The sequence below is a fragment of the Miscanthus floridulus genome, chromosome 19 (assembly GCF_019320115.1).
Source record: "Miscanthus floridulus cultivar M001 chromosome 19, ASM1932011v1, whole genome shotgun sequence".
Lineage (NCBI taxonomy): Eukaryota > Viridiplantae > Streptophyta > Magnoliopsida > Poales > Poaceae > Miscanthus > Miscanthus floridulus.
Window position 1 is genome coordinate 82,153,639 of NC_089598.1, and position 20,904 is coordinate 82,174,542.

The window sequence follows — 20,904 nt, forward strand, 5'->3', positions numbered from 1 at the left end:
TATGAACTTTTTTCTACACTCTCAGTCCAAGAAACGCATTTCCTGTAATCCTCACCTAAATTAAATAGTGAACTAATATCTCTGTACTTTATATATGTTTCATTTAGTGTTCTGCAGTGCAAAATTTCCCTTTCTACTCTTTTGTACATCCCCTGTATTATATCGCCCGAACTATGTAAGTATCAAATAGTTATTCGTAATGGTGTTGTAAAGCATAAATGATTTAGTCTTATCTCATATATATGTATTTCCAGAAAAAAGATAGAATATATATGTTGAGCTAAGATGTTGTTTGGTTCTGAGTGTTTTCCGGCGTGAACCAGTTACATCGATAACAGATAGCGGTAGTTTTTTTTTTTTTTTGGAAACCAGATAGCGGTAGTTTTTGTTTGCTTCACCACCGACGGGATCCAATACCAGGGTAACCAATACGTGCTTCAGTAAGTTGATTACGCCCGATTCGATCGGTAATCGATTGCGCTCCCGTCCGCTCTTTATCACCGGTGAACCAAACAAACACATAATCAATGATTCCCTTCCCATTCTAGCGACGGAGACGTTTACTTTATTTCACGTAACTTTTACATAACCAAACAGCACCGCTTGCATTACTTTAAGATATATGTTCAATTTTCAAAAAAATCAAAAACATTAAGGGCTCGTTCGTTTGGCAGGGAATCATTGCCTGGAATGAATCCTACCTGGATTGCTTTGCAAAATTATATAAGCATTGATCAATTGGAATAATTCCTGGTGCAATCCAGCAAAACCGAACGGGTCCTAAGTAATAATCCTAACATAGGAGAAAGAAAACAGTGCTAATGCAAATGGTCTGCACTAGCTAATAAGTCATTGCTTTGAATGATGCCCATGCTAACGCCACAACTGTATTTCAGAGATGCACGTGAAAACAACCAGATAATGATATTTTTTTCCCATGGCTTAAGTTTCACGCAATTACTATCAGTGCAACAACACATATTCTATTGCACGTGCTACTGCTACGGCATCTAGAAAAACAAATCAAACAACTAAAAGATAATATCATTTGTTGTTGCACTGATAGTAATTTTTCTCAATACCAATTAACATATAAAAAGTAAAAACATCTAGGCTATGATAGTTTAGTTTTTTTTGTCTAGGAACTCTTCCAGTGTAGATATATTCTTGAAGAACCATAGTACAATGCTCATGCTAGCGCTACGGTAACATTCTAGGTAATGCAGTTTCAGCCGCTTGTAGGAATTGGTCTTCCATTCAGTTTCAGCCGCTTGCACACGTCCAATATCAATCCTGCACCAAGAAAGTATTATATATTTGCTAGCACCACAATACATTGCTACAGATCAAGTATTCACAAATATTGCAGTGGTATATGTAAGCTCAAGGATTTGACTATTTAATTAGTTGGCAGTTGACCTAGGACTGAAATAAGAAGGCAAAGAAAATCATTTGCTCAAGCTGATGGCCTTTACGGTTGCAGACTTGCACGTCACTAGGAAAACTAAAAGGGATGACTATTTCATCAATTCGGAGACAATTGGATTATTGTTCATGTGCTCTGGAAATTCAATCTCTATGTATTGAAAACAGAGGGTATCAACTGGAAACAGAAGCTATTTTATTCATTGCTGAATATACACAAACGGTACTGAATCAGATTATGTAATTAGATACTCAGTCCAGGCAAAGATCATACACTTGATATTAGCCTTAGTTATTTTTTTTTTGTATCAATCCAGCTACCATCATGACCATCAGTAAAGAGTAATAATAGAACAGGTCGCTAACTTACCCTCTCCTCCATGATCCATAGCATTGCCCATGGTATGAACATTTGCATCTTCTGAAAGCAGCAAAAAAGAATGGACTGAAATCAATTTCCATGATTCACCCTGAAATCCAACACAACCAGTCGTATTCTATGAAATCCAACACAACCAATCCTAAACACTGAAATCTAACAACAAAAATTTGACCACAATTGGAACAGTATGATCTTCTTAGATAAAATAGTGGAAAATGTCATTTAATAAAAAAAAAGATCCGCGGCAGTTTCATATTATTCTCTATGACAGTTTGCCAGCAAATCTAATTAGGCAATAGCTAAGTTCACTATCTGACCACTTTAGAGTCTATTCCCAGTCAAGTAATTTTACTGAGGTATGATTCTTTTACACGATCTTATATTAAATAGTCAGCTCAAGAGAAAAGTGGAATGATAAACTGGAGTTTATAATTTGAATAGTAAAACCAGCATGACAAAAGATTAGGATCCTAACAGTATTATTGTCAATCCACAAGGAAGCAATCTTACCACTAGGAGTGGGCTCAATTGCCATCTCCCAAATAACAACAATACCATGCGAAGAAGTAGAAGCAAAAATTGCAATAGTATCAGACACCACCCTTCTAGCAAGACAGGTGATCCCTTTCTTATGCATCCCTGGGAGCTGCAAGTCTGCAACGCATGAAACCACTGCAAAGAAGGTGTGAACAGTAAGCTGCAGCTTACAAAATGTAGCAGACCAGGAGGTAAGGCTAAACATAAGAATTAGGTTTGTGTGGAGATTTGATTTTCTTTTTGTCGGTGCAGAAAGTGACCAACAAGTAAATATTTGTAGTTTTGTCGTACGTTGTGATCGGAGGTGGCCCAGCACTTAATGATACAGGGTTTATACTGGTTCAGGCAACGTGCCCTACGTCCAGTTTGAGTCGGTCGGTGACTTTATTCCTGAGCCCAGGTGCTCGAAGTTTGCAGTGGGGTTACAAACGAGAAGGAGAAAGATGGGGTGCATGAGAGGTCCGGTCGGCTCCAGTCGGAAGGGCTGAGAGCGACAGGAGCTCCTCTATGAGCTAAGTGTTCAAGCGTGTGCTTGAGGTCCGAACCTGACGGTTCTGTGGTTGTGAGCTAGTGAACTTGATCGATCTGGATTAACTTGTTTAAACTTGAATCAACTTTTGTCTCTTGGGAGAGAGCGCGTCCCCTTTTATAGATGAAGGGGGTGGCCTTACAAGTGAGAGGGAGAGAGTTCGTATGCTTCTAAGTCTTATTGCCCACGCCAGTGGGTACGGGAGGATGGTAGGCGCCCACAACACTGTTGGATGTCGGTTGTATGTGGGAGGTTACATCTTGTTTCGGGTATGGCAGATGTCGGCACCTGTATATACTGTTGATGCCCAGAGGCATGTGAGGAGTCTCACCATGTTCACTTGGTATGGTAAATCCCGGCGCCCGCAACACTGTCGATGTCCAGAGACATGTGGGGGGCCTTACCGTATGGGAGTTAACGACGCCCACAATATTGTAGAGGAAAATGTCGGCGCCTACAATACTATTTGTGTCAGGGTGGTTACAGAGTATTGTTCCTGTAGGTGACAAGGTACGGTCCCTGGTATCATGGTTTGACTTGAGCGCCTTGGCTTGCTTTCTCCATTCGTTCCCTGGTCCCTTCCGGGCGGGCGTCCCCGATCCGTTGGTCCTAGTCGGCTCTGGTTGTGCCAGTCGGAGAAGAGCAGTGAGCAGGGTCTTTGCATACCACGGTCGGAGACGTGGGGTCAGAGTCGGAGGTAGTGCTTTGCCAGGCCTTCCGGTCGGAGAGACCGTCCGGAGGCGCTGGAGATAGAAGTGAGTGCTCCGGTCGGAGAGGTGGGCCGGAGTCGACAAGCGGGCGCTGTTCCTCCTCGGCCTGACCTTCCGATCGGTGATTGGACCGCCCTCCTGGCCTATTGTTTTTGACACTTGGGCCGACCCATGAGTTGCGCGCTATCTGCTTAGGCCGAGCCTTTGCGGGGAAGCCGGTTCGCGAGAGACCCCGGGTTTATGAACCCAACAGGAGCCCCCGAGCTCCCGGGCGATTCGGGCAGAATCGTGTGGGGGATTTTTTGCCTCAACGGCGGGTGCGCGCGAGCGCACCCACGGGTGTAGCCCCCGGGCGGTTCGGGCAGAACCGTCTAGGGGGTTTTTCGTGTTGCCAGCGGGGGAGGTTTTCATTTCGTCGGCGGGTGCGCGCGAGCGCACCCGTGGGTGTAGCCCCCGAGCCCCCAGGCGGTTCGAGCAGAACCATCTGGGGGGTGTTTGTTTAGCGGGCGTGTGTGCGTGTTTTTCAGTCGAGACAGAGTCATCGACCAAGGAGTCGTTGCGTAGCCGAGGCGGTTAGTTTCGAGGGATTGGGTGAGACAGAGCTTGCGGGTCCTAGCGTCGGTGCGCGCCATGGGACCGGGCGAGGCAGTTAGTCTTAGGGATCGGACAAGGTAGAGCTCGTGGATCTTGGCGTCGGTGCGTGCCGTGGGATCGGTCGAGTCAAAGTTGTGGATCCTGGCCCCGGTGCAGCCCACGCAGCCGAGATAGTTATTTTTGGGATCGGGCGAGGCGGCAAGGCGATGCTTGCGGATCCTGGCATTGGTGCAGCCCACGCAGCCGAGGCAGTTAGTTAGTTTAGGGATCGAGCGAGGCGGCAAGGTGGTGCTCGCGGATCCTAGCGTCGGTGCAGCCCGCGCAGCCGAGATAGTTAGTTAGTTTAGGGATCGGGCGAGGCGGCAAGGCGGTGCTCACGGATCCTGATGGGGCGAGTTTGGGGTCGCAGACCTAGGCATTTTGTGTCTTGAGCCCCCGAGCCCCGTTGGGCTTTAGTAGGGGTCGGTTTGAGTTGTGTGCTTTACCCCGTCCTCGGTTCCTCACAATCGGAGGGGCTGAGTTTTGTCACTTGTTCCAATCGCTCGGGCTCGAGTGACGTGCTCGGTGAGTTCGCTAATGGGTATCCATCATTCATGACAGGATCGGCATAGCCCTCTTGTGACATTCCACTGCTCCTTTACCTACAACCCAACAGATGCCTGGGTTGTTCCGGAGACTGACCCGGGTGTCCTAATGGCCTCCCCTCGATGGAGATTCTGTGGGCTTGGTAAGAGGTTCAGGATCAAATGAGAAGGTTGAGATGACCCTGTCTGCCAGACTGGGTGAGGGCCACACGGGGCTCATCTGTGTTTTTCTCCCCTGGCTCTGTTGTTGCTCATGTCGAATGAGGCAATTGCCGCTTCAAGACGCAACACGGAGCGTTGTGATGCATTTCGCTGCACGTGCGATGCTTAGTTCTCAAGCCCCCGGGCGGTTTAGGGCCCAAATCGTCTGAGTGGCACGGGCGTATGGAATGAATGCGCGTATGGATGTATGAAATGATTATAAAGAAATAGAGGGGGTTTGGTAGTGTTACCTTGACGACCCGAGTGACGGGGTTTGGAGAGCTGCAGTCGGAAAAGTCTGACCGAGACCCGTGCTTGTCGTTCATGACGGAGTCGGCATGGCCTACATGGGGCATCCCTTCACTCCCTACCTATCTCTCGGTGTGTTTCTTGTATCAATGAATACATTAGTACTGTTTTTTTGATAGAAATCACTATCCATTCCTTGTTTTTATCCTAGCATATCTTTTGTTTTTTGTCCTTTCTTTTTCGTACCCGCCCATTAGTTCCATAGGCTATAACTTTTTTAAGAGCCTAGGCATGGCCTACGGGGCTCAGCTGCTCGTAACTGTAGGTCGTGGTGGGGTGCATTCGGTTAGGAGTAACAAAAGTTACGTAGGGCAATCAAAGGAAAAGGAATGCACTTCCGTTTAGGGATGAAGTTGTTTACCATGTGTCAGTAAAAAAGGGAATAAAAATGAGAGGTAGTATTCAGTATTGTACCCTTATGGAGCCCCCGAGCGATCTAGGCTGAAAGTGTTCGGGTTGGGGTGCTTTATAGGGGCAAGTGTTGACTAAAAAGTGGTTAGACCAAATTTAGGGGAAAAACGACGTAGTTGTTCAATGTTCCAAGTGTTGGTGAGAACGTTGCCGTTGTTGTCCTCCAGTCGGTAGGTGCCCGGTCGGATTACTTCGGTCACCGTATAGGGCCCTTCCCATGGTGGAGAGAGCTTGTGTTTTTCCTTCGTTGATTGGGTCCTCCGAAGTACGAGATCGCCAACTTCGAGTATCCTCCCTCTGATTTTCCTTTTGTGGTACCTGCGGAGGGTTTGTTAGTAGCGAGCAGAGCGAATGATGGTCATCTCATGGGCCTCTTCGAGCAGGTTGACTGTGTCTTGTTGAGCCTCCGTGGCTTGGTTGCGGTCGAAAGCCTTCACCCTTAGGATGCCGTGGTCGAGGTCAGAGGGCAGCACTGCCTCAGCTCCATAGGCTACGAAGAAGGGTGTGAACCCTATGGATCGGTTTGGGGTCATTCTTAGGCTCTAAAGGATCGCTGGGACCTCTGCAACCCATCGCCCGACATACTTGTTGAGTCGGTCGAAGATGCGTGACTTAAGTCCTTGGAGGACCATGCCATTAGCACGTTCGACCTAACCGTTAGTTCGTGGATCTCCGACCGAGGTCCAGTCGATCCTGATGCCGTATCCATCACTGAAGCCTAGGAACTTCTTTCTGGTAAAGTTAGTCCCGTGGTCAGTGATGATACAGTTAGGAACGCCGAACCAAAAGATGATGTCGAGGAAGAATTTGACTACCTCCTCCGAGTGGATGTTGGTAATGGGCTTGGCCTCTATCCACTTAGTGAACTTGTCGACTGCAACGAGTAGGTGAGTGAAGCCGCTTGGGCCCTTTTTGAGGGGCCCCACCATGTCGAGGCCCTAGACCATGAATGGCCAGGTGATGGGGATGGTTCGGAGCTCCTGTGCCGATAAATGGGTTTGCCGAGCGTAGAACTGGCATCCTTCACACCTACGAACGACCTCCTCTGCATCTCGTAGCACGGTGGGCCAGTAAAAACCTTGGCGAAAGGCTTTTCTGACCAGCGACCTTGGGGCCACGTGATGTCCACAAATCCTAGCATGGACCTCGAGGAGGAGCTGCTTCCCCTGGGTGGTGGGGACGCACTTCATGAGCACTCCTAACGAACTCTATTTGTAGAGCTCATCACCGAGCGCGAAGAAGGTCTTGGCGCATCGAGCGATTCATCGGGCTTCAGTCCTTTCAGGTAGGAGAACCTCCTCGAGGAGGTAGGCGAGTAGCGACGCTCGCCAGTCGGTTTGACCGAGTGCCAATACGGCGACATTTGTAGGTGATGTCATCATGGAGGTTCTGGGATCGGAGCCCCTGAGCGCCGGCTTAGCGTTGGGGTCAAAGCCCCTGGGTGCTGGCTTGGCATTGGGGTCGGAGCCCTCGAGCGTCGACTGGGCGTCAGGGTGTGTCTGGATCAGACCTTCCAGGATGCAGGCGAATGGCTCATGGATGTCATTGATGAAGACCCCGCTTGGGGATGGATCCCTCCTGGCAGCCAATTTCGCAAGAAAATCGGCGGCATCGTTGTCCCTTCGAGGGATGTGATGTAGCTTGATCCCCTAGAATTTGTCCTCGAGCTTGCACACCTCTTGGCAGTATGCTGCCATGAGGGGGTTTTTGCAGGAGGACTCCTTCATGACCTGATCAACAACTAGCTCTGAGTCATCTCGAACGTAGAGTCACATAGCACCGAGCTCGATGGCGATGCATAGTCCGTTGATGAGGGCCTCGTACTTCGTGACATTGTTTGAGGCTAAAAAGTGGAGGCAGATGGCATAGCGGAGCCTACTCCCGTCTGGGGAGATTAGAACCACTCTAGCCACCGAGCCGGGTGCCATTACAGACCATCGAAGTACATTGTCCAGTACTCGTGGGTGACGTCCGGGGTCGGTAGCTGTACCTCTATCCATTCAGCGATAAAATCCACGAGAGCCTGAGATTTAATGGCGGTATGGAGGCATGGTTAGTGGTGACGTCGAGCAGGTCGTGGGTGGTATGGGGTTTCAGGCATTCACACTTGTGGATTAGGGACTCGTAGGTCATCCCGGAGAGGAACGCGCTGATGACATCCGTGTCAACGACATCAGGGAGGGAGTTGCATCGTTGGGAGAACCTTTGGATGTAGTCCCACAGGGACTCGCTGGGCTCCTGCTAGCAACTCTGGAGGTCCCAGGAGTTCCCAGGGCAGACATATGTCCCCTAGAAATTCCTGATGAAGACCCACTTGAGGTCCGCCTAGTTGCGGATGCTGTCGTGTGGGAGGAATTCAAGCCATGGCCGAACATGTTCCCCCACACAATGGGGAGATACTGAATGATGAAATAGTCATCATCCACCCCTCCGTCTCGGTAGGCGAGCCAGAAATCTTGAAGCCAAATACCGAGGTTTGTCTCCTCGATGTATTTGGTGATGTTGGTGGGCAGTCGGAAGCGTTGTGGGAACAGTGCTCTCTGGATATGCCGGTCAAAGGCCCGTGGCCTCGAACCCTCAGGGCTAGGACTTCGGTCGTCTGGTCGACAACCGTGCTTGGGGCATGTTTCACCGCTCCCCTCGATGGTTCGACCGAAATCCATGTCGCATGCTATTGCCATCGCCCGATGGACATCATCATCGTGCCGGGCCTGATGCCGGTTGTTGACGATGCTGCGAGCGTCCTGGTGTGGACCGGGCCGCTTGTGTACCGACAGTTGGTGGGGAGCAGGTGCCAGGTTAGACCATGGCATGGCTGCCACCCCTCGAGCTGCACCTGGCGGCTGTAGCAGTGAGCGGATGGAGCGATCCGTCTAGCACGTCCCCGTTCCCCCTGTGGGGAGAGAGGGCACGTGTCGGAGTCGTGATGCGGAGCTTTCCGCCTATTGAACAGTGGCGGCTTCTACTAGAACCTAGAGGTTCTGGTAGACTGCCCGCTCATGGGGGTCGATGGGCTCGAGAACGCCGTGCGGAAGCATTGCCACAGTGGCAATGTTCTGGCCAGCCCAAGCGAACTGTGGGAGATCGTTCCCCTCGCTCATGATGCCATGTTGAACTTGACGAGTGCCACCCGCCGGGCCATGCGCATGGGGCGCAACGTGCTGTACCGAATGCGCCGCCGCAGGCGGTGGCTTGTTCTGCCGTCATTGTCGTAATTCCTCGGCGTGTGCTTGCGCAGATGCGAGGGCCCCCGCACGCGGGTCCGGAGGGGTGTGAGTCTGCGTAGATTCTACAACCACTGGTGGCTGTCCCAGTGCGTCCGCCATAGCGCACTCCCAGGACGGACAGTGGTGAGGTGCCACGTCACCGATGCTGGAGCCGTTGCTCTCACGCTCATCATCTGGGAGTTCGTGGAGAGTGGCAGGAGCATAGCTCGTCATTCCCATGAATTCGGATGTGAGGGGGGATGGTGCCAGCATCCTTTGGAGCCCCTGAGCGTACGCATCCACGGGGGGGGGGGGGGCGTGAGGCCGTAGGGGAGCCAAAAATATGGTGTTCGTGGCGCGTGCAGTACGGTCCCTCCGGATGATCGATGAAAGATAGTAGATAAAGAGTAAATAACAATATGCATATTACTTACAGCGGGGTTTGAGCAGAGAGTTTGCTCGGAATGGCACATAGATGCCGCGTCGTTGAAGTCGTGTGTCCTGGAGTCGATGGAGGGCACCCCTCCGACGGGTGCTGGGACGAGTGCCTCCTCGCAGAGGTGTAGTACGCCGAGCCGGTCAGCGACAAAGTCCAGGCTTCCGAGGAGGAAGGCCTAGGATGGCTCGAAGACGAGTGGAACCCACATCCCAACAGGTGGGAGCACGGGAAACTATAGTGAGCCGAAGCGAATCGAATCGCCAGAGCCCGCCACGGCGAGGGTGGCAGAAAAGTGGGCCATCCGAACGTACAACGTCTTCCCCACGGATGGCGCCAACTGTCGGTGCAGAAAGTGACCAACAAGTAAATATTTGTAGTTTTGCCGCACGTTGTGATCGGAGGTGGCCTAGCACTCAATGACACATGGTTTATACTAGTTCAGGCAACATGCCCTACGTCCAGTTTGAGTCGGTCGGTGACTTTATTCCTGAGCCTAGGTGTTTGAAGTTTGTAGTGGGGTTACAAACGAGAAGGAGAAAGATGGGGTGCACGAGAGGTCCGGTTAGAAGGGCCGAGAGCGACAGGAGCTCCTCTATGAGCTAAGTGTTCAAGCGTGTGCTTGAAGTCCGAACCTAGCGGTTTTGTGGTTGTGAGCTAGTGAATTTGATCGATCTGGATTAACTTGTATGAACTTGAATCAACTTTTGTCTCATGGGAGAGAGCACATCCCCTTTTATAGATGAAGAGGATGGCCTTACAAGTGAGAGGGAGAGAGTTTGTATGCTTCTAAGTCTTGTTGCCCACGCCAGTGGGTACAGGAGGATGGTAGGCGCCCACAACACTGTTGGATGTCGGTTGTATGTGGGAGGTTACGTCGTCTTGTTTCGGGTATGGTAGATGTCGGCACCTGCATATACTGTTGATGCCTAGAGGCATGTGAGGAGTCTCACCATGTTCACTTGGTATGGTAAATCCCGGCGCCCGCAACACTATCGATGCCCAGAGGCATGTGGGGGGCCTTACCGTATGGGAGTTAACGGCGCCTACATTACTGTAGAGGAAAATATCGGCGCCTACAATACTATTTGTGTCAGGGCGGTTACAGAGTACTATTCCTGTAGGTGACAAGGTACGGTCCCTGGTATCATGGTTTGACTTGAGCGCCTTGCCTTGCTTTCTCCGTTCGTTCCCTAGTCCCTTCCGGGCGGGCGTCCCCGGTCTGTTGGTCTCAGTCGGCTCTGGTTGCGCCAGTCGGAGAAGAGTAGTGAGCATAGTCTTTGCATACCCCGATCGGAGACGTGGGGTCAGAGTCGGAGGTAGTGCTTTGCCAGGCCTTCCGGTCGGAGAGACCGTCCGGAGGCGCTGGAGACTGAAGTGAGCGCTCCGGTCGGAGAGGTGGGCCGGAGTTGACAAGCGGGCGCTGTTCCTCCTCGGCCTGACCTTCCGATCGGTGACTGGACCGCCCTCCTGGCCTATTGTTTTAGACACTTGGGCCAGCCCATGAGTTGCGCGCTATCTGCTTGGGCCGAGCCTTTGCAGGGAAGCCGGTCCGCGAGGGACCCCAGGTTTATGAACCCAACACTTTTCATTTGTATGTTAAGTAAAGACTAACCTTTGTTCCTGTCAAATATAAAATAAAGAGCTTAACATACTCATATATGCTCCACTTCACATCAAAATCTAGTGCACAACAAATATAATTTATCAGAAAGAACAAAAAATCAAATGGCTATGGCAAATGAAGCATCAAATAAAAGGATGGACCAAAACTGTGACAAATAATTTTACAAAAGAAAATAATTAGCAATGTTCATTGTCACAATCTGAACAAAGGATGTGGACCTCTGTGATAACCACATGCTTGTGACACTTGCTGATGATTGTTTGTCCAGTTAAGGTGCAAAGTAATTTCATTCATAAAACTGATGATTGTTTATGTGCAGCTGACAGCGAAGCAAATGAGTTACCCAGGACAGGCAAGATTTTCTTGCAGACATCAAGGAAGGGCTTGGTAAGAATGACTATGTTCTCTGCCTTGACATGCTCCATCCCTTCTAAAGAGGGGTGAACACCGTCTGTGCCATCTATGAACCTGAAAGAATCAACAAATATATCAACCCATCATCGCAAGCTGGGGCAGACCCAGTAAGGGACATGGTGTACACATGTACACCTAATAAATTTTGCAAAAGAAAGTATCGTATTCATTAGGCAAATACATATACAAACTTTCTTTAGATCAGATCCGAATAGGGTTCGGGTGCTCGGTTTTGGACAGAAGCAAGGGAAGAGAAGGGGTGCGAATACCTGGTGGTGTTGGCCGGCGGTGGCAGGTATATGGCGCCAAAATCTCTTGTGTGGGAGGGTATGGGCGCCACCGCTGGTTGGGGAAGAAGACGTGCCGTCCGTTGGAGAAGGGGGTGCCACCGCAGGTGGGGATTGGGTACGGGGCGCCGTCGCATGGAGGAAGCTGTCGTCGTGGTTGACGTCGAGGTGAGTGTCGCCACCGGATCTAGTCCGCGGAGTCGCAGGCTGGGGGCGCCGCCGCTGTCGTCAGAGAGAGGGCACAGGAACCATGGCCGCCGCCTCGCGCCCTGCGGCTCCGCGTCGTCGTTGAGGCAGCCCATCGCGGCGTATCCGGAGGCAAGGGTTTCCTCACGTCTCGCTCCTCTTCCCTAGCGCCCTAGTGGTGGGGCCAGCACTGGCCTCGTGGCCAATGCGGCCGGCGGGGTGGGCTACCCTACGTGTTGGTTTCCTGGCGATTTGTTTCTTCTCTAATCTCTCACGGTAAAAAGCAATGAAACAGCAGGAGGGAGAAGGGAATCGAACCCGCGTCGACGAGCGTGGGTAGATCGCGCGTGTGCATGGGAAGCCTCACATCACACATAAGAGATCGACCATCAGATTTAGTTTAGCTGTTTTATTAGCTCTTATTTTAATGGAGATAAAGTCCTGTGTATATTTTTTTTGTTACGTAATGGTTTGAGGCTTTCAGAGGGTGACATTTTTATAAGAGAACCTAGTATAATTTTAATTGATCCATTATAGCAGATAATAGGAAAAACAATATAATGCATCATACCACTAAGAACCATTCAGCCCGTCATTAGAATCCTCCTCCACAGCCGTAGACATTGCAGGCATATATGGTGCATTCGACCAGCACCTGCGGTACAGCAGCTTGGATGGAGTGACAGCAGCTTCCTTGCAAAGGCCGCCTTCTCCATTTGGCCCCGTTCGTTTCGCTGGAAAAACAAGCTGAAACACTGTTAGGCTGATTTGTTGTGAGAGAAAAAACACTGTTTCGGCTAAAAAAACAAGCTAAAAAGGACGGATTATAAGAAAAACGAATAGGACCTTTCTTGGAGAAGCTCCTGATTCTCCATGAGGGTGTTCAAAACTATTTTGTAGTAGGACGTCCCCTTCTGCCTGCGAGCCTTCTTGGTGGCTCTTGCAGGCTGTTCCCCTTGCGAACATCTATGATGACTCGCAGCCACGTCTTCCCCCTTTGCCTCCTCTTTTGGAACCTTGTGGCCTGCTATGACTCAGTGTAACAAATAGTCAGCGGCGGACCTAGGATTTAAGCACATGGTATGCCGCACAAAAAAATTTCTTGTGCAGTTCTGTATAACCATTTTCAATTGGGTAAAACATATTCTATTTTGGTAAAACCACATGCATTAATAACAAGCCTGAAATTCAAAGATTAAGCTAAAAACTATGACAAATTACGATATAGAAGTTCAAATGAAATACAAAATAATTTGAAATATAACCATCTTCTAATACTAATATTGGGCGAACTACAAACCAATCTCTAATAACTGATCCGGCTAATCTCCATGATACACAACTAATGTTGGAGTGCAGACTTTGTAAAGGGACATGCCACTCTATATAGCTATCGATTTTCATTCCATTTCATGGCGTATCTCACATGCCACAAGATGGGATGAAAAAAAATGCAAAATAAAGGATGGAATATATTATTTATATCTATAATATTTAGAGGGGATAAAAATGAAAAGATAAAAACAAAGACACATCTGAGGTCTCATGAGACAAAACAAGAGGGGATAAAAATAGAAAAACTAAAGGATGAAGTATATTATCTATAGTGAATTTTAAAGGGGACAAAAGAAATGGAAATTTAAAATAGCATTGTACATAGCAATAGTGACAATGAAATGATGCCAAAGTGATATCACTTTTATTTGCCATTCTATTTCAGGGCGTCGTGTCTCACTAGGGCACACAACATCGGATAAAAAATACAAAATAAAGGATAAAATATATCATATATAGTTATTAATACCGAGAGAGGATAAAAGATCAGAAATTAAAAACTACTAGCAACTATGGTTTCACGGCACACAACATGATAGGATAAAAATAGAAAAACTAAAAACAGAAATATATTATCTATAGTTAATTTTGAAGGGGACATAAAAATGGAGAATAAAAACAAAAAATGCAGCTTAGAATGGTTGAACAAGCGACCTTATGGTTAAAAGGATGACAATCCAGTGTTAAGTACAAGGCATGCCCCACAGGGTATGCCATGGCCCACCTAGCATACCCCGTGTGTGCGCCCATGCAAATAGTTATGGACATTAGTATTAGGGTTCTCTCGAGGCTAATAATACTATGCTACGCAAAGTTTACTATGCGACCGTCGTGCGGACGGAGCGACGTGGGCCGGCCCACCCTCTCTCTCTCCCTCTCCCTCTCCCACGCGATCACGCCCACGCGCCCGCGCCCGTGCCCCACCGGAGAGGAAGAAGACGACAGCGACGTTAGGATTAGGGTTCCGACGGGTTAGGGAATCAATCTTCGGTGGCCTTAGAAGGGGGGTTTTAGGGGCGGCAGCCACGACACGGCGGTAGAAGCTAGCGAGACGACGTCGTGGAAGGCGGTTGGGCGGGGCTGGCGGCGGGGACGTCGTGGCGGAGCTCACCGGTGCCCTGCCCTGGGATTAGTGTGGGCGGGGTAGAGGGGTGGGGGCGAGGATAAGGACAACGCTGGTGCACCACCCTGTGGTTAATGAAGGGTGGGGTCGAGGGGTGTGAGAGGTGGGAAGGGCGGCCAGCGGCGAGGCAGTAGCTAGCTAGGGGCGACGGGGGAGGAGGCGGGGGTGGGGCAGGCAGGGCGACACGAGGCGCACAACCGGTCATGGCATATCAACCTCCATGCTATAAGGTAGCATTTGGTTGGGAGTTAAAGTGGAGTGGGATGGTCCCGACACTGGTTTGTGGGGCGGGACGACTCCATTCTTTGTTTTGTGTATGAGGGATGGGACAAAGCCGTTTTCTGTTTGGACCAGAGACAACAAAAGTGGGATCTGGTACTAAGAGGTGGGACCTAATTGTTAGTTTTTTTTACTTTTTTCTCCTTTTCTTTCTCCTCTCCTTTCTCTTCATCCCCACCGCTTGGGCTCACGCACGGGCATAGCGCACGCACACCTCGTCTCCTCCACTGGCGCCTCCTTCCCCAGCAAGCCAGCCCTGCGCCTCCTCCTAGTCGTCAGTGAGCCCGTCCCGCTCCTTGTTCCCAAGCGAGCCCGACCGCCACAGCAGTTGTCGCGCTCGCAACCGACGGGCGACGGCGAGGATGAGCGGGGCCACGTTATGTGCGGCGCTGACAGAGCTCGTCTCGCTTGCCCGCCCGCCGAAGCTCGTCTCCCTCGCCCGCCCATCGGATCGTACCTCCCTCGCCGGACAGCTGGAGCTCGCTTCCCATGCTCGTCCGCCGGAGCTCGCTTCCCATGCTCATTCGACGGAGCTCACCTTTCCCGACCGCTGGATATCGCCTCCCCAGCCCGCCGGAGCTCCCCGGGGAGCAATCCACGCCGCCGTCGCCGCCCCACCCAGCCTTGTCCTCACGCGCCCCTCTCTTTCCCACATGTGCCCATGCTGCTCGTCCCACTTAGTCCTTCTTCGTCCCCTCAATTTTTGGTTACGAGGGCATCCTGCATATCGGCCGAATATTCCTGCAGGGGATGTCCTCGTTCCTACATGACTGCCAACCAAACAGGCCAAAAACAGAAACCATCCCACCTCATCCCACCAACCAAACTCTAGATAATAGGCTATAGCAGACCAAACAAAACTAAACCTGAGTACAAATAATAGCAGAAGAGATTTGGTACCTTGCTCCGAGGACATCTTCTAAAACCTCACGGTCCACTTCTTCTCCACATTCCTCCTTGATGTTGCTAAGACCTTCACCAGCCTGCTACGTGAGCCCGCACCCACTGATGCCAGAGCTGTGTCGCGCACGTGCCTCGGCGTCGGTGGTCCTGAGCTGCAGCGCGCGGATCTCAGCCCACAACCCCATCTCCGTCTCGGCGGCCCTGCGGATCTGAGCCTTCGCCTCAAGGGCATTGTACTTGTGCGCCTTGATCGTCCTCAGCCTCTGTGAGCATAAGCTCGCGTGCAGCGAACACAAGCGCCGCATCGACGAAGTCGGCTGTGCGGTGGGAGCGGTTTAGGTGTGCGATGAGTTCTCAGGGTTGAGCTAGGGCGCAATGAGAGCGTTGTCCGTCGAAGCAGCTCCGGTGTGGGCTCGGCAGCTACCTCAGGCGCGAGATCCGCGGCCACGGGATCTAGAACCTGAGACCATGCTTCCTTGTAGCTGTAGCTTGAGGGGATCAACACGGTGAGATGGCAGCAAGGACCACGAACCCAGCGAACCTTTAGAGATGGAGGAGGCGTCGGTGAGTACTAGCTATACGGCGGGCGTATGGAATCAGGAATGGGGGCAGCTAGCTCTCGCTCACGCCGCTGGGTCAATCGGAGGTCCGAAATGGAAGGTTGGTGGCTACGGCTGGTTTGGTTGGTGATGCGGCCTGTGAATTAGATTTATTTGGGCATGGCAGCCGGAGAAGTGTGAGCCTGTGAGAAATGGAAAGCGGCGAACCAGAGAGGTCTGCTATTGTTGTGGTACTAGCTGTAGTGACATTAGCAGCTTTCCACGTGCATAGTGTTGTAGGGCAAGCCTTCCTTTCGTGCATGCAAACCGGGCCGAATTTTTTTACTATTTAGCCTTTTTTTTAAGTTTCTCTCAAATAGACCCCTGGTGAAAATAATTCTAGAAATGGACCCTTGGCTCGGCGCTAGAGTGACTGGCGCCGAGCTCGGCGCCACGGTCATTGGCGCCGAGGTCCTGGGCACGGGAAAATGGCCTGCCAGGGGCTCGGCGCCAGAGTGACTGGCGCCAAGCTCGGCGCCGTCGATCTTGGCGCCGAGACACCTGCATTTAACCCAGCCTGCACTTCTTCCCCGAGCTGACTTTTGGCTTATGTCTGTCCCACGGTAAAAATCAAATTTGACAATGTCCAAGTCATGGTAAAAATCAGCATGTCCATCTCATGGTAAATTTAAAGACTTAGCCAAAATTTTATATATCCATCTCACGGTAAATTTAGGGTGTTTGATGTGCTTGCTAACCATCGGCCTCACCAAACGTAGGCCTCCAAAGGGCAAGGTCAACCCTTCTGTTCTGCTCGCGCTTCAATCGACCCAATCGACCCTTCTGTTCTGCTTGCTAACCATACGTTTGGTAAATTTAAAGACTTAACCAAAATTTTATATATCCATCTCACGGTAAATTTAGGGACTTAGCCAAAATTCTAAGTTGCCGGTGATTGTGAGGTAGGGTGAAGTGGCGAGAAAAAAACCCGAGACAGAGGAGAAATAAGAAGAAGAACGCTTGGAGAGTGACTGCATAGACACCAGGGTTAAATGTAGGTGGCTCGGCGCCATTCAGACTGGCACCGAGCTCGGCGCCAAGATCGACGGCAGTCACTCTGGCGCCGAGCCAAGGGTCCATTTCTAGAATTGTTTCCGCCAGGGGTCTATTTGAGAGAAACTTTCGAAAAAAGGGCCAAATAGTAAAAAGTTCGGCAAACCGGGTGGGGATGGAGCCCACGAGGGAGGGGTGTGCATTGTGCTTTTTTTCAACCGTTTTCCTTGTGTTAACCTAGACCCACAGTGCCGATGAGCTGTCTGACGCACAGTGCTTTGCGCCTCTGCTGCAGCCGCTGGTGGTCATCCGCCAGCCAGCCATTAATCGAAAACCAGTGTGCTAGCATAGATTCATATACTCGAAAAAGGCAGCAAATAAATGCAGAAGATCAAACATGTTAGCTTGTGTACATGTGCTTATGAGTTGTAAGTAATCATAATCCAGTGTGTTGGGATATGTTCATAAATGAAAACGGCAACAAACACTACGCCATATCTAATAATCATTGTCGGGTCGGAAGCCCCCATTACTGCCAGAATCCATGCCGATGAAGATTAATCGGCGATGATAGGGTGGCCTATAACTGCCAGGAGGTGACCCAGCAGTGATAATAGGCACGACACTATTGGCCTATTGGGTCAGAGAAGAAACCGACAGTGATATTCATGACTATCACTATCGGATTGAATCATCAACCGGCAGTGATGTGCTGAGTGTCATTGCCGGTTTAGGCCATGACGCGACAATGGCACTTATGACACCAATACCGAATCAGTGCACACCTGAAAGGTCCTAAATGGCTAGAGGGGGTTCAATAGCCTAATAAAAAAAATCTACAAAACACTAGAGCAATTGGTTAGACAACTAACTGACGATAATGCAATTTTGCTCTAGCTCTACAATAGTAAATGTCACTCACTCAAATTAACAAGTTAAGTTGCTACTTCTACCACAAGTGCACTAGAGAACAAGCTAGTTACAAATAATTACAACTAAGCAAAACAACTAGGTAGGCAACTAACAAGATAAGCAACTACTATACAAGAGATATATATATGTATGAAATGCAAGAGTAGTAGAGAGCAATACCAAACTGGGCAAGTGTCCAATATGAAATCCAGTGAGACACAATATTTATCCCGTGGTTCGGTTGCTTGCCGGCAACTTAATCCACGTTGTGATGACGCACTCACTTGGTGGCTCACACATAATAGGCATCAAATGCCTAGCCCAACACTTGGCGCCGTAAGAACCACAACAAGATGAGGGTACACAAGTCGCGAGCAATTTACTAGAGTTGCCTTTCAACTCTCATGCTATAACAGGGGTAAGCCAAATGATAAGTGTAAGGCATTGATAAAAATAATCCAGAGATAGAAATAGATACTCATAAGTGTAGTATGGCTGGGCAGGAGATTAATTATGAGAAAAGATTCCTAAGTCATTTCGTATTTACTAAGTCTTTTGTACACTCTAATATATATACTTTCATCTATAGCATAACTAACTCTGTATCTACGCATAAGGAACATTACTAAGGAAGATCAAGAACAAAGCTTGATTCCCTTCGCAACCGGGTTCTACTTGTTCTACAAATGGGGAGTGGACTACAAAGGACTCAACGAGAGTGTCACACTCGCGATCTACCACATGACCCGGAATATAGAGTGCATCCGTAGGTAAACAATATTTAAGCACCATGCTTACATAATGTCGACCACTTAACTCACTCGAGTACTGAGCTAAGCGTTTTATGAATATATGTATAAATTCATCATCAATCATAACTATATCAAGCATATAACTAGAGCAAACTAGGAACATAATAAATAGAAACATAGTATTGAAGTAGCACAAAGTCATAAAATAAAGAGAGATACAATGGCTTTACCAGCCTCCAGACGGCGAATCCGGAACCCTAATTTTTTATCCTTCTTGACTTAATGATCAATGTTATACTAGGAGGGTGGCAGGGGCTGTTATACATAGGGGGAAGCATCAATCCTGAGCCCTCAGATCAAACTGGCTTGAAAGAACGGCGGAGATGCGAACCCTAAGACGGCGGAGAACTGACATAGCGAGGAGGGGCTGCCCTGTGGGCCCCCTGGGCCGGCCGACCTGTAGGTGGGGCCGGTCGGCTCCACCTGTCACCCTCTCGTGCCCTGCTTCGGTGGAGTACCTTCTGGTGTCCTCTGGAACCTTCTGGAGATATTTTCGTCGTGGATAATTGCGATTAATTCTGACGATTGGGTCCACCTCGATGGATTTCTGGATAAACCCTGCTAAAAACACAGATTCACCAAAACTTATAGAATTTGTCAGTTTAAACCCCTAAACCTATGTTGGTGATCATTTTCATGTATTTCTACAAGTTATGTTGGCGGTTTGTGATGGATGATAACTACTGTTAACATTAGCTCACTAGGATCTAAATGCATATGCAATGAGTTAGAACTCCTAGTGGCACTTGATAATCGCATTTCACCATGAATTTCTCACCTCTTCGTAGTATGGCTATCTATCCTAAATCCAATCACGCACTCTATTGCGTCTTGATTGGCAAAACAAAATGGCCCTATGGTTTATACCTTTGCCTTGAGCCTATTTTGTTTCTCTCTTTCTTCTTTTCCAAGTTGGAGCACTTGATCTCCATCTTTTGACCACCTCCATCACTTGAGTGCCATCTAGCTCCATCACTTGGACTTGGACAAACCTATCTCATCTACACACTTAGACATAGGGCTAGTCCAATAGGTTTCATCAATTAGCCAAAACCAAACTAGGGCTTTCAACACCCGACAATGAATAGTCAAGTGCCACTGCATGCCCAATACCACACCTGATAATTCTCATTTCTGACACACACCGAACATTTCTCACAAGGTACAATACATCATGATGACATGAAGTGGATTATATCATTCAAGGAAGATCAAGCCAAGTGTGATTTGTGTCGATAGTCAAGTGGCTTGATGAAGGACTACGGAGGAACTTCATGCTATGGGCATTTTTTATGATATATTGATGTGTACCTATCTATAATATTTTTGAATATTATGGAATTAGGGAAATAAAATTCGCACACTTTCTCATTTCATTCGCGAGGAGCTGGATGAGAAGAACGTTTAATTTGCCCAAGCCAATCCTATATAGTAACATAACATTTTGCGTTAGATCATTGGAAGTGTGGGTGTGCTGTTGGCAATTTATCATGTGGTGAGTTGTTACCGAGAGATTCAATAAACTGATATATCTGATTTTTGTTGATGCATGCTTGTGATCAATCAAATCGAATTGTGCTGTCAGTAAATCCTATCAACAATATTGCTGCATTTGTGGATTACGGTATCACTTTGTCGCAAATGGGTTGATGTTTCTGTTTTAATCAAATCTGTTGTAGCAAAATACTTATTGCTGCAAGTGACTTTAGTATAATCTATTTTAGAAAATGCTGAAATGCTAAAAATAAATACCAAAGGTCCGGGATTGGAATAGTTCGTTATTCGAAGCAGCAACTAGGACAACTAATAATGGGCTATAGGTTTTAAAGTTGACAGACGAGATCCCCATCCGAGAGAGCCCAACGGCTGAAAAAATATGAAAAAAGTCCATTTTGCCTCCCTCACCTATCGCAAAAGTCAGCTTTTACTCTCTCAACTCTAAACCCAGACATAGTTCCTCCCCCATCTCTCAAAACCGGTCGCTTTATCTCCATAGCAGTTTCCGTTGGTGTTTTTTTTATGTTTATTTTGGCTCAATCTTTAAAAAATCATAGTAAATCATAGAAAAATCATGATATATAAAGTCGGTGGTTTTTCTTTTTTCCACCGT

The 20,904-nt window shown here is 48.8% G+C and overlaps 1 protein-coding gene across 2 annotated transcripts; it reads right to left on the reverse strand.

Moving 5' to 3' along the window:
- Positions 1-1,198: 1,198 nt before the first annotated feature.
- Positions 1,199-11,831, reverse strand: LOC136529617 (uncharacterized). Of its 2 annotated transcripts, none has more exons than XM_066522695.1 (5): positions 11,635-11,831; positions 11,295-11,419; positions 2,318-2,461; positions 1,796-1,846; positions 1,199-1,293 (listed from the first exon to the last, which is right to left on the reverse strand). In XM_066522695.1, exons 1-5 carry the CDS (start codon positions 11,787-11,789, stop codon positions 1,229-1,231), a joined length of 540 nt encoding a protein of 179 aa, XP_066378792.1. In that variant the 5' UTR covers positions 11,790-11,831; the 3' UTR covers positions 1,199-1,228. The 2 variants fall into 2 exon arrangements, with proteins under 2 accessions (XP_066378792.1, XP_066378790.1); XM_066522693.1 differs by having other exon boundaries at positions 2,318-2,479.
- Between the last annotated feature and the right edge of the window lie 9,073 nt (positions 11,832-20,904).

Coding starts and splice junctions, on each gene's coding strand:
- LOC136529617 (XM_066522693.1), bottom strand. CDS start 11,789: ATGCGACGGCGCCCCGTACCCAATCCCCACCTGCGGTGGCACCCCCTT. Junction 11,420..11,634: donor CCGCCGGCCAACACCACCAG/GTATTCGCACCC, acceptor TGATTCTTTCAG/GTTCATAGATGGCACAGACG. Junction 2,480..11,294: donor GAAAATCTTGCCTGTCCTGG/GTAACTCATTTG, acceptor CCTTCTTTGCAG/TGGTTTCATGCGTTGCAGAC.